We start from the raw sequence: 13,449 nt of genomic DNA, 5'->3' as shown, positions 1-13,449 counted from the left end.
AATAAATAAATAAATAAATAAATAAAAAATAAATTTGCTGGGCCTAATTATTGCCATTTCGCGGAGTAGCACGCGGATTGGTTTTAAGAATTTGCGTCCTTGTTAATTTCGTCTTAGAAATTTTAGTTTTTATGAATATCGATTTTTCCTTGATTTGTCTTCTAAATAGGGAGCCATCATCATGATTCTAAATTACCATCATAAAATAGAAAAAGGGGAGGTTAGAGAAGATACGTGTGCAATTTTTCTTGTATACCTGTTTTTATTGTAGTGAATTACTAGAGCAGCGGAAAAAGACGTAGTATTATATTGAGGCTAACCTCTATGAATCTTGTATTTTTATTTGATTCTGCTAATTAATTTCAATCGGTGGAACAAAATTAGGGCTTGTATTTTTCAGCACGTGGTATTGTATTGTATGTAGACCCCTTCACAGGATTTCCTTATTTCTGTATGTCCTTTATCTTTTTTTACTTGGTGGGGAGAGAGGGCGAAGGGAAGGGGGTGGTAGTTGTTTTTATGGTTTAGCAGTTTTATTACATATGAGGTTTACCTTTCATTCCACCTTCACCGAAGACCGTATGCATAGGGAAAAGTTCTGTTAGCAAAATAGAATCACAGTTCTTCTGCTTTCACCTAGGATTTCCAATACCGTTCCTTCTTCTTTATTACTAAAATATTTTGGCACTTTATTAATTAATATTGTGGTAATTTAATAAAACACATAAGAGTCATGAAAAATGCTAGTGTGCATTGGTTTTGTCATCATGTGGCGGTATCCATTCTTGTTAAGTGATCATTGCTCTTGTATTTCTGTTCATGCTTGTCTTATTTGTTAATTACTTTCCGCAGGTGAAGAAGCATATCAAGCAAGGGCAAGGTCATGAAGGTGGGATTTTTACAGTGGAAGCCCCACTGCATGTCTCAAATGTTCAGGTTTTAGATCCAGTCACAGGGTAAGATGTTGGTGTCTAATTGTTCTGATGTACTTGTGTTTTGTCTCTGTCAAATAGTGGCTCATATATGGTTTTGCAGGAAGCCCTGCAAGGTTGGATACAGATACTTAGAAGATGGTACCAAAGTTAGAGTTTCTAGAGGTATCGGTGCCTCAGGCTCTATCATTCCTCGTCCAGAGATCTTGAAGATTAGGACCACACCAAGGCCAACAGTTGGTAACGTTCAAATATTCCACGTTCCCTTGAGTGTGTGTGCACATGCTTATGTATTATGCTTATATCTATCTAAAGCATGATGTCTGTAGTTGCATAATGCAGATGGATCATTTTTTCTTAAGAATAAAACAGCACGTTTGATTGTTAGAAGATCAGCTCCAGTTTTCCAAGTGTGAGGTTTAGATATGACTTGCATGTTTGGTCGCTATATCAAATATTGGGATGCTACTTAATTTAGTTAATATTTAATACATCAAAGATTATAGTTGTTTGGTGTGAGCAAATTTTATTATAAGATTAAGTTCATTTGAGGTGAACTTGCATAATATTTTGGCAACCATTGTAAAACGTGACTGTTTTAACCGAACGAACAGCCTCAATACACAATGGTAAGTTTAACAGGATTGCGTACCCTTCTCATGATTTGCTTCTCATACAGAGAATCTAAATGTGGAATCTTAAGATCCATATTCTTGTTCTCTCTATATCTAGGGTGATCCTCTGCTGGAGAGGGGGGCGGGGACTGGATTTAAAATAAAGCCATAATTACGAGGGTTTAAATCCATGACTTATAGTTCATTACCTCTTTTGCCTAAATACAGTTGCTAACTGCTGATCCAGAAAATAACTTTTGGCATTGAAATTTATTTTCTTTGCTTGGACATTAGAAAGTTAATTTTGTTTACATTTCGGCTTGAAGACAGTTGAGTTCAAAATGCAAAGTCGATTTTATTTGAAGTTACTGAATTGTCTAAATTAATTCGATTTATTTGTGCAGTTGGTCCCAAGGACACTCCATTGGATTTGGTCTCGGAAAAGACATACGACGCTAAAACTGGAATGGGAATGCCAGATCTTTAGGAGTCCTTTTTTTTTTTTTTTTGTGGGGGGGGAGTTGCAAAGTCCTTGCACATGTTGAAAGACGAAGGAAAATGTAAACTGAGGGATCTGCTGTTTACAAGTTACTGCCCGCCTGATCATTTTATCACTCGCGATTGTCACTTTTATGATTGAAATGGATTATTTTTGTTGCTACATTCGTGTGTTGCGTTGTAGAAGTTTATGAAGTCCTCCTATTAGAAATTTATTAGGCATGCTAACAAGTTTTTTAATCATATTTTCATGGGAACAAATTGCATCTAGGCTTTAGCTGATGTATGTTGTGTGGAAATTGATTTTCATCTACCTGAATAAAAAGGAAAAAAATTTCGATGAGGATGTGATTTGTGATGGGAGTCTGGATTCGACTACGACTTAGCTGGTTTTTTTATCAGCATGCAATATTGGATAAAATTGTAGGGTAACAAGGGCAAGATCTTAATTCTTCTTCTTTTTTAATACTGTAGATATATATAGGCTGTCGAACAAGTATAAATAAGTTGAATTGTGAGAATTAATGGAAAGGTTCTAGAAATTAGATATTCCACTGTAAGTTTGAATAAGAAAATAAGGGGAGGGTGCAGAAATCCAGTTTTGCTTGAGGTTACTGTGTCAAGAGTTCGAATCCTGAAATATGAATTTGGTTCTTGTGTAAATGCAAGTGTACAAGCAGCCTTCCACCCTGTACCCTTGGAGGCATAACCTGCGATTTACCTCCCTTACGATGCTCCAAGACAGGGGCCGTGGGGGACCCTAAAAGTTGGGGTTCAACCTTTTGCCCCCTAGGGCACACCTCAACTGGCAAAGATGAGGGCGTTTCAAAACTGGCAGATCAGAGGTCGTGAGTTCGATTCCTGGAAGGTTCTTAGAAGGCAGATATTCTCCTGGAAGTCAGAATTTATTCTGGAAGGCAGGAGCTCTACTGGAAGGCAAGGTGCAAAGATGGGAAAACGACTTGCTTGGCAATTAGATAGATCAGTTGGGGGGTTCTTGAGCACTGGTCAGTTTAGGGCATAACCTGCGGTTTAACCTGTCTGCAGCTTGAGGGGTCAAGGTGTAGATTCCAGGATTTAGTCACTGTAAAGTGGATATTTGGATATCAAAAAATAAAAAATAATGGGACGGTTGGTTTCCATTTTCATTTTCAAAACAATTTTTAGTTTTTCCTGAAAATAGTCTGTTTTCCGCGTTTTAAGCGTTTTCGACATTTATAACTGCTAATGCTGAAAACGTTAAAAAGTCGTTTTGCGTTTTCAGTTATAAATTTTAACTGCGTTTTCGAAAATGACGGACCAAACGCATTTTCTGTATTTTCGAAAACGAAAAATAGAAAATGGGCCGAAAACGGCAAACCAACCACGGCCTAAGTTTCTAGTCAGCATGGAGAGGTGAGCATCTTCCTTCATTTATTTCTTCGTATATACTACATTGTTTCTTGCTATTTCTTTGATGCCTATCGGTTCCTCTTTTTCATAGTTTCATCTTCTACATGGGCTTGTTTATTTTTGTTCTAAAACTACTTTAGTCACCTCATTTTAAAGTTTGAGGTGTAAGAAACGGAACTCATTTATGTAGTTAAATATCATCTTCCATACGCAAATAGGGTCGGGAGTGGGAAACGTGGGTCAAGGTTTCAGCAACAGGAGCTATCATAGTCCATGTTTGGCTAATATTTATAAACTGTTTATAATCAGTCAAATACAATAAAAGCAAGTATCTTGATACTGCTCACGATACCTCCATCACACATTCTGAATCCCTACCATGCTCTCATGATCACACACACATAAACACTAAATAAAAGCAACACACCAAACACCAACTCTTGGAGCCTACTGTAAAAAGCCAGGACAGTCCCTTGCCCAGTGCCCAAACAGATGGCACTTGAAGCATTTGAGGGTCTCGCCACTGCCAGTTACCCAAGGCGATGTCCCGTAGCCAAAACTACCTCGATAAAGACCATTCACAATGCTCGGACTTGGACAATTCTCAGGGCCATGACCTGCACCACCACAGAGTTTACAACTCATATACGTGCTAGTCGAGCCAGTCATAGGAAGTCTAGAACCAATGTACTGATCACAATATGAACCTGGCTGACTCGGTACACCTGATTCTCTATCCATATTGGCAGTATTTCGACTATGGTTCATAATAGGAGCTGCATATTCTCTACTCTCCAGATGTAGGGAACCTGTGACCTCCATCTTGAACTTAGCTATTGAGTCAAGATTTACCTTCTCTGCTTTCTCTAGTGCGTACTTTATGCGCTTTTCGTTGTTAAATGTCTCTTCTTTTACTTTCAACGTAAATAGATATTTTGCATAAAGAACATTACGCATTACTTCTGAAAAAGTTTCGTCATCTTGTTCTTCATACTTGAGGCAGTACAAATCTTGTGCTGATCTACCCAAAAATTCCTCCCCACTTTCCTGAAATGCAGTAATCCACATGAAGCCAGTTTGATCCTGGATTTTCATCCGGAGGATATACCTATAATCACATTCATCAACCAACTGATTGCACCTATCACATCGCCATTTCCCGTCCCCATAATCTGTAACCTTCTTGATGCAGATGGGACATGCAGTGTAAAAAAAGTTGTCCACTTCCACGAGTGCAAGAGTCGCGCACACTGTAACCCAATCTGGCTTCTCAGATGTACCTAATCTTTCATCTTTTATCTGCGATATAGTTTTTCGCACATCTGACTGGACCATATTTGTATATCTGGAGATTGATATAGAATTGACGTTCTTTCCTTCATTGTCAAACCATGCTTTGAGGTTGTGTGCCTCGGGCAAATCTGGCTCTATAAAAAGCTGGCTAGTAGGTATGGTCCATACTACTTTCCCGTAGAAATCTCTCACTCTACAAGATTTGACTGCCAAAACTGGAAACTCCCTAGAATCACAAAATGTTTGAAGTATTTGGCCTTCTATATTGCAGAAATTGTTCCACAAAGTTAGTTCAACGCTCCTGCCAGACATATCGTTCAACTGAAGTGTTCTTAGAGGAGTTTCGATACCTCTTTTTGTCTTTACTGAGCTCGATGGGCTGACAGATGAAACCACACCAATCACATCCACAATACTACTGTTCTCCGTGCCTTCAAGTTCACTTAAGGCGCAAAAATGAAATTGCTGATTTTGAGCAATAGGCCGTCTCTCAGCAACCATTCCACTAGATCGTACATGAACTCCACTAGCTACATTTGGCCATGAAGCGTCCATCACTGAACCAGCTGCACCCAAATGAGGATTAATAATTTCCGTCTGAACTGGCACAAATGTTCTTGTCATTGAATAGTTATTTCCCTCAGTCTTGAATAACGTCGGTTCACCGATGCATTCACATTTTTCAAGTAACACGTCCAGGTCAAAAATGAGTATAATCCTGCTTAAATTAAGCCAAAGTGTAAAAGTAAATTTACAACCATGAGGAAGTGCAGGAAAACGGCTAAATCTAAAACGCGAGAGAGAGAGAAACGTCATATCCTCCATGAAGTTTCGTACAACCATTAGATACAAGAATTGAAAAAGAAAATTATAGAAAGGGATCAAATAACAACAATTAAATTTGTTTGGTCACAATAGATTAGAATTCAAAATCATTTCATCTGGAGAGGAAGTAACTTATGATGCATGTTCATGCTGCTATTCCTAATAAATTTGTTAAAATTAGATTATTGAAGGCCACATTATTTGGTTCACTTATGCATTTTCGAATATTTTTTAAATAGTTTACCGTTCAAATAATGTAAGTTACTCAATTGTTAGGAAACTGGTACACTCAAAACCTACAAATGACTGGTAACTTTTAGCTGCAATCACTCCATTTTACTTTCTAGAAAAATGACTCGATTTTGGGAACTCACAAGCAGTTCTTAATGAAGTCAAGCACAAACTTGTTCAGCTGCACAATGGAACCCTTCTGGATCTTTTCGGATCGAACCAGATCGTTGAGCTGCTGATCCAGCATGCCTTGCTGATAAAACATCCCGTCCGACAACCATATTCGGTACCGCTCAATATTACTGTTCTGGTTCCGTGTTTTTAAAAGCGTTATCTCTGCCACTTGTAGTACCGGTTTTACACCAGTCTTCGGCGCATCATCGGTAAATAGCATCGGTATTGCACCTTCCGTCAAATTGTTCTGAGGCATTTTTTGAAATATGGTTTAGAATTTCCGGATTTCTTCTTCTTGTTCTACAGTCAAATTTTGAGAGAAAAAAGGGGACAATGTTGTGTAAAACTAAGAAATTGAAATCCAAATGCTAGGAAATTGAGGAGGAAAAGTGATTCTGTAATGTGTGTTCACTTTACTGAAAGAGCGGGAAAAGAAAGTTACCGTTCATTTTTACCCAGTGAACCGCGGTTCAATTTTTTTTTTCATTTAATTAAAGAAATTTTGATCTAATTATATCTCACTAAATTATGTAAATCATAATTTAATTTCTCTATGTTACAAGTAACATTATTTTTATGATTAGTTAATGAATCTTTTATTTATTATTTACTTATATTAATTTTTAAATTTTAACATGCATTTTTTAAAAGAATTAAATAAAATAAAAAAATAATTAATATGGATTTGTGGAACATTTTCACTTCCTTAGTTGGATGGTTAATGGTTATGCTTCCTGGAGAAGCTAAATGTAGGTTTGTATATGCATGTGGGCCACATTGTTGGACTTTAGACTTTAAAAATAATTTTTTTTTTCAAAAAGTAAAAGTAACTAGACGACTTTATAAATAAGCTAAAGTAACAATAATGTGGAATTTGAGCGTATGGGATAAATTGATCTTTATATATTTTTGCAATTTTCTTAATCTTATATATATATATTATTATTATTATTATTTTTTTTTGAGTTTCTGTAATCCGACTCACATTTTCTATCGAAGAAGTACGTTAAATTTCACCGATGATAGAGCTAGAACTTTTTCTTAAGGAAGATCACTTCTTCATCAAATTTAAAGATTTTAAAACATACTAATGACACTAATATATTTTCTTGAAAAATTTAAAAAATACACCATATATATAGTGTGTAATCACATTTCACATATCGTATAAATAAATTTACACTTCTTTTCCTTGTCACATTTAAGTCATTGACTTTTTTTTATTGTATTCTTATCTTTTTTTCATTATTTGTACATCTTTTACCTAGTGACGACTTCCGTTTGACAATCTATTAGTGAGCTTTAAAATTTAGTATTGGGCGAGAAAAGATGAAAAGAATGAGATTTGAGGTCCCGTTTGTTTTCCATTCTTTAGCCAAAAAAATAAAAAATATAACCGTTATTCATCACATCAAATCATCATATTTGACTTCCTCTCTCTTGTGTGAGTCTCATAACGATTATATTTTTCATTATCATTCTTATAAGAATGGAAATCAAACGGGGTTTGAACAAAAATGATGGAAGTTGATCAAAATCTAGAATTCAAGGATCAAGGTATTAAGTTTGGAGGTTGAAAGACCTCAATTGCAAATACTTGAGAACTTGAGCTGAACAAGAAACGGAACAAGGACCAAATTGCACAGTTTGAAAAGATTTTGCCCTTGCAACAAAGTGATCGTAACGGGCTGTTTGGTTAAGGCATTGAGCATTTCTGTTAACCATATGATCGCACTCAAATCAAATTTGTGATCGCGCAGCTGTTCATGCAGCAAGAATCCAGGTTTCCTAATCCTATTCAATTACTGATTCTTTACAAAATTCTTTTATTCTAATTACGGGGAGATGAATTGAAGACAGACTCTTAAGGCAAAACAGATAATTACATACGCAAGGCTAAATTTATCAATTGATCGTGAGATATACAGTTATCAAGAAAGATGTGAAGGATACATTCTTGAAATTTGTGTGGCAAAGAGCAAGAATAGCTTGAATTCTTTTCTTAAATTGGTTGATATTTTTAATTCTTATATTGTTTAATTCCGCGATAATGAGCAGCTAAATAATTTGTTGTTAGGATGAACGAGGTAATTTAGGTTTAATGTTTATTTAATTTAGAAGATTTCAAGTAACTTTGATTATGTGTTAATTACTTATTGGAATTTGATGATATTCGATTGGTTGATCACAAGTTGCTTGGTTTAATATGGAGAATAGAAAAAGAAAAAACTAAATGAAGTTTCTCTTCCCTCTTTTTTTCATTTTCCCCACATATTTGATTAGGCTATAAATTTATCCAGTGTAATTAATGAAGCGACTACATATAGGTAAGTAAGCAGTGTAATCATGTATAGAAAAACATTATAATCCATATGTTAGATCTTATGTTTTTTGTAGAAGAGCTTTTTGATATATATATATATATATATATATATATATATCATCATTGTCCGAATTTGATAAAAAAGACAAATGAAAAGTACTAATTGAGTTAATTTCATAACATTCCATCTATGCACGGCCTCTCTTTTTTTGGTATAATTCTATTTTATTTTTATTTTGTTTCAATTTCTCAAACTTCTCGAGAAAATCATTAAATAATTGAACCTGAATTGACGTATTAGTGTGTGTTTGTCGTCCAACACTCTTTAAACAAGTGTTATTTTTTGGGAGGAAAAGAATAATCATAAAACGAACTGTTTGAAAAGAAAAGAAAAACAAGTGCAATTATTTTGGAGTATTATTAATAAATGTCGTTTCATTAAAATCTTGCGAGAAAAGTCCAGTGGGATAAAACCTAAGCGAAGAAAAAAAGAGTACAACTACTCCCCCCTAATGTTGATCACTGAAAATATTTGAATCGATGCATTCCAATTTCTTGAATGTAAATGTGGATAGTGCTTTGTGAATAAATCGATCGCATTGTCACTTGAGAGAATTTTTTAACTATCGATGCCACCATTCTTCTGTAGCTCATGTGTATGAAAGAATTTTAGAAAAATATACTTCGTCATGTCACTTTTAATATAGCATCTATTAAGTTGTGAAATACAAATTGCATTGTCTTCATACAAAACTGTTGGACTATCATTTATTGAAATTAACCTGCATAATGCTTGGATATAATGGGTCATTGTCCTCAACCACACACATTATCGGCCTGCTTCATGAATTGCAATAAAAGTGTGTTTGATTGACATGTAAATATCACATAGAAAATAAAATATTTTCTTGTTTTGAGGAAGTCAAAAACCTACTACTTCCAAAGAAAATATCTTCCTTAAAAAAAAAAAAAAAAAATTAAGCTTATTTTCAAAAGTTGAAAAATATTTTCAATGACAGAAATATCAATCAAACACTCCAAGTTGTAATTTGCGAATAAAATCGATATTTTTCATGGAAAATAAATGCAATTAAACGAACCCTAATTTTATAATGATTTGAGAATGTTGATGTCAAAGATTGCTTCAAGATCTCCATTATATAACTATTCCTCCACTTGTAAACATATATCATGTTTGTGATTTAGTTTTATGTGGATCAGAAAGATAACCCGTGTCTGCATATATCACTAAAGCAGATCCTGACTTTTGAAAATATGATAATCCCAAATTAGCAGTACCTTTAGGTAACGAAAATATGTTTTAACACAATTCCAATGCTTCGGAGTTGGGGTAGATAGATCTTGCAATGAGATTCACAGAAAAAGTTATGTCGGATCGAGTGTAATTTACAAGATAAGTTAATATTTCAATTGTATTATGATTTGGTACTTCAGGATCAATAACATTTTCTCCATCTTCAAGTGAACAAAATGAATCATTTTTCATGTCAAATGATCGAACAATCATAGGTGATGCCAATGGATGTGCATTATTTATTAAAAAATGTTTTAAAACTTTTTCTATTTATGTAGATTTATGAACAAATAATTCTTTTTGAGAAGTGTTCACTCTACAAATGAAAGGACAGAGATCTTTGGTGTCCCCTCTAATCAAAAATTAGGGTCTAACAATCACTAGCCAATAGACTTTTTTCTCTTGTGCCTTGTTCATTCGTGGTTCGATATTCTGGTGTCTTCGGTGTAGAGGAACCATACGAATTCACCCCAAACATGGTAGTTAAACTCTACTATGGTAATTATATTGTATGAGAGGTCCTGCAGATTTCAACATTCTTTATTTTCCATCTCAATGTATTGTGAAAGTTCAATTTCACTATCAAAATAGTTAAACTGAAAAATTAGGTTTTGGCCATAAACCAATTATAATAGGAAAACTATGATGTTAGCATAATGCGTAATAGAATTTCCTAAACAAAAATGGAAAGAAGAAGAGCAGTAGCAGCATTTTGATGCATATGTATGTAGAAAAATTCACATGTCACCAAATTAATTTTGATACACATGATAAATATTTGTACTTATAAAAAATTACTATATTCACTGAACTTTGAAAGATTAAATTATCCTGTTAATAACTTATTATGAAAAGAGAGAGAAAGAGAAGAGAAAATAAAAATTAATAGACTTGTATATTTTATTAAGAATTAAAGATCTATATTTATAGAGAAGAATCAGTGATACAACGGTAATAATTTATAGGGTTGTAGGGTATAGTTGTCATTCATAAATAAACTTACCATTTACAATCTTTCTTATTTATTTATTTTTTATTTATGTCATTTCATTATTCTCCTGATAAAGTCGACTCAACCGCCAATCTAGGAGCCTGTTTGGGAGTGATTTTGAGAATTGATTTTTTGACTATTAAGAGAAAAGTGGGGTCCACATGTGAGAGAAGACGTCAAATATGACGACTAGAATAGTAAAATAACGGTCAAAAAATCAATTTTTTGGATGAAAAAATCGCTTCCAAACAAGCCCGTTATGATTAGGCAATTGTCTGAAGCTATATTTGCAAGGCTGTTAAATATTAAAACTTTTGACAAAATTTTCAATCATTAATAATTAGAAACAATTAATAAATATAGTTTATAGATTAAAAATATTACTAAATAAAGTAAAAAATAAATAAATATTACAATCACAAATTTTTAGTAGCAAAATAAGAAAATTAGAAATAAACACACCGAAGGAAAATGGGGATAAAATTACAATTGGAAAGTAACTGATTTGTAACTAATATTATAAACAACAATAATTGATGATTGAATTGCTTCGGTGATTATTGAGTATATCATTGTGGATAATTTCATACAATCATGAGAAGGATTCATTCTTCTATCTTAATACTGTTGGCTATCATTGATAGAATTTTTTCAGGAATGATTTGCTCAATATATATATATATATATATATATATATATTTCAGGAATGATTTGCTCAATATATATATATATATTTTATCTTTATTCTCGGAAAGCTTCCTCTATTAGTTCAAGAGATTAATATTTGTAGTTAAATTACAATTAAAAAGTAATTCAAGATTACAAGCTTTTCGTTTTGTAATATTCAAAACATAAATAGTTTAATAAATTTAATTTAGCAAAAAGAACTTAAATCAATAAATAAAAATAATAATTAGAGTAGACCATGGTGATATATAAAAGGATATTTGAGGTTAATCATTGGTACCTTATGAAAAATATAGAAATAATTAATATTTAGTTAGTTATACTGAAGGAAGCCCATCAGTGATGACGAAAACTCCATTACAACCTATGATGTTATTGACATTTATTGCTAAAGAGGTGCACGATTATTAATATTGTTTGGATAAATCATCTAAATCACTTGATTTTTGTTTGAATTTTCGTAGTACCTCGAAATTTTCTATGTGGCTTAAGTGTAAAGTTTGTGAATTCTAGGACCAAGTTGAACTCTTTTTATTATTTTAGGGACCAATGTGAAAATTTCAGAAACAATATGTTTAACTAAGGGTATGATGGACTTATGAGTTATGGCTAACAATATGTGTCAGTTGATGAATGGAAAGCATTATGGGACTTAGTTGCAATGTTTGAAATATTAGGGACTAAATTGTAATTTAAAAAGTTGCATATTTATGATTTGAAAACTTAAGGTATAGTCTTAAAGATGATCTTCAGATAATATTTGAGGTTAGAGGCATCCGATGAGATTTTGGTAATTTTGGAGACAAATTTGAAAATTTTCAAACCTCGAAAATTTAAGAAATTTATATGAATTTTTAAACTTTTTTCCTTATTTTAAGAAGAATTAAAAATGGAATCATTTGTTATTTTTTAAATCCATCAATTATAAATTAGAGTTAAAATTAATTTCTGCATTAGAAAAATAAAAGAGTTGCAACTCGTAATTTTTTATTTTTTTCCTAATTGACTTTCAATAGTTGGATCTTTCCGGAGCAATAAAATTGTGACGATAGATTAGACAACCGACCCCAAATTTATTGGGAACAAAGCATAGAGCATTGGTTGATTATGCTTAAAACTAAGTCAAACTTACTTTGAGGTCTCTTGTTTTGCCAAACATGATCGATGGAGTTATTTCTTTTACCGATAAGTTTATGTGATTTCACTTTCTAACTTTTGAGCTCAGCCAAACACGTGCCAATTTCCAGTAGATGATTGTTTGAACTGATGATTGATGCACAAATCTAAACATCTCAAATGTATAGAAATGATCATCTCTTGAAATTCTGGTGTATTTAATTGATGCACGTGTATCGACATTAGATGCTTTTATCATGGCAGATTCACAACACGGCCATTGAAGTCGGAATCACACTGGAAGAATGCTCCCTCACCATTCTAATACTATCCTATTAAAACGAGCTTGTTTGTTTATAGTATACATCTCGTTTATGAGTTAACGACTTCAGCTCCCCTGGATGACACTAACTGAAATGGTGGTGGAATAATGCCTCCTGATCTGCCTGGCGGCCTTTAGCGTTTCAGCTGCTCTGATGGGCGAGTGTAACCTGAAAATTGAGGGCGGGGCTTTCTCCCCCGTTTTACCTCCGATGTGAAAATTAGTAGGCGCGTTAAGAGAAAATAAGTTTGGAATTCAGAAGGCTAAAAAATGTGCAATCAAATCATACATGTTGCCCTTAGGAGGTATTATTGACGTCGGAAGTTGAGCGGGAGCCGGGTGGTTGTGGTGCCAGGTGTCCCACGTTGTCCTTCCCATTATCCCCACGTTCGGGGTGGGGAGTTTTAACTACCCCGGGAGGTGGTGCTCGTGGTGACCGCCGTGTAACATTATTAATTCATCAGAGATTTTGAGACTAAGTGTTGAGATGGCGTTATAAGTAATCACATGCCGATCATTGGTCTTGCATAGAGGTAGAGCGCCCTGGGGGGTCGATGATCTCTTGTAGAGGTAGAGCATCCCGAGGGGTCGATGATCTCACATAGAGATAGAACACCCCGAGGGTTGATGATCTCTTGTAGAGGTAGAGCACCCCAGGGGGTCGACGGTCTCTTGTAGAGGTAGAGCGCCCCTGGGTTGGGTCGACGGTTTCGCATCGGCGTGTCGCGATTTATAT

General features: G+C 34.1%; 2 protein-coding genes across 4 annotated transcripts; one reads left to right on the top strand and one right to left on the bottom strand.

The window, feature by feature from the left end:
* Positions 1 to 75: 75 nt before the first annotated feature.
* Positions 76 to 2,211, top strand: LOC111377760 (50S ribosomal protein L24-like). Its single transcript, XM_023000885.1, has 3 exons — positions 76 to 956; positions 1,036 to 1,172; positions 1,951 to 2,211. Exons 1-3 carry the CDS (start codon positions 820 to 822, stop codon positions 2,031 to 2,033), a joined length of 357 nt encoding a protein of 118 aa, XP_022856653.1. The 5' UTR covers positions 76 to 819; the 3' UTR covers positions 2,034 to 2,211.
* Positions 2,212 to 3,711: 1,500 nt separating this feature from the next.
* On the bottom strand, positions 3,712 to 6,280 carry LOC111377758 (replication protein A 70 kDa DNA-binding subunit E-like). Of its 3 annotated transcripts, none has more exons than XM_023000882.1 (2): positions 5,929 to 6,280; positions 3,712 to 5,450 (listed from the first exon to the last, which is right to left on the bottom strand). In XM_023000882.1, exons 1-2 carry the CDS (start codon positions 6,213 to 6,215, stop codon positions 3,884 to 3,886), a joined length of 1,854 nt encoding a protein of 617 aa, XP_022856650.1. In that variant the 5' UTR covers positions 6,216 to 6,280; the 3' UTR covers positions 3,712 to 3,883. The 3 variants fall into 3 exon arrangements, with proteins under 3 accessions (XP_022856650.1, XP_022856651.1, XP_022856652.1); XM_023000883.1 differs by having other exon boundaries at positions 3,712 to 5,447; XM_023000884.1 differs by having other exon boundaries at positions 3,712 to 5,447; positions 5,959 to 6,280.
* Between the last annotated feature and the right edge of the window lie 7,169 nt (positions 6,281 to 13,449).

The sequence above is a fragment of the Olea europaea genome, unplaced genomic scaffold, assembly GCF_002742605.1.
Source record: "Olea europaea var. sylvestris unplaced genomic scaffold, O_europaea_v1 scaffold1716, whole genome shotgun sequence".
Lineage (NCBI taxonomy): Eukaryota > Viridiplantae > Streptophyta > Magnoliopsida > Lamiales > Oleaceae > Olea > Olea europaea.
This window is presented reverse-complemented; position numbering and strand designations above follow the sequence as displayed.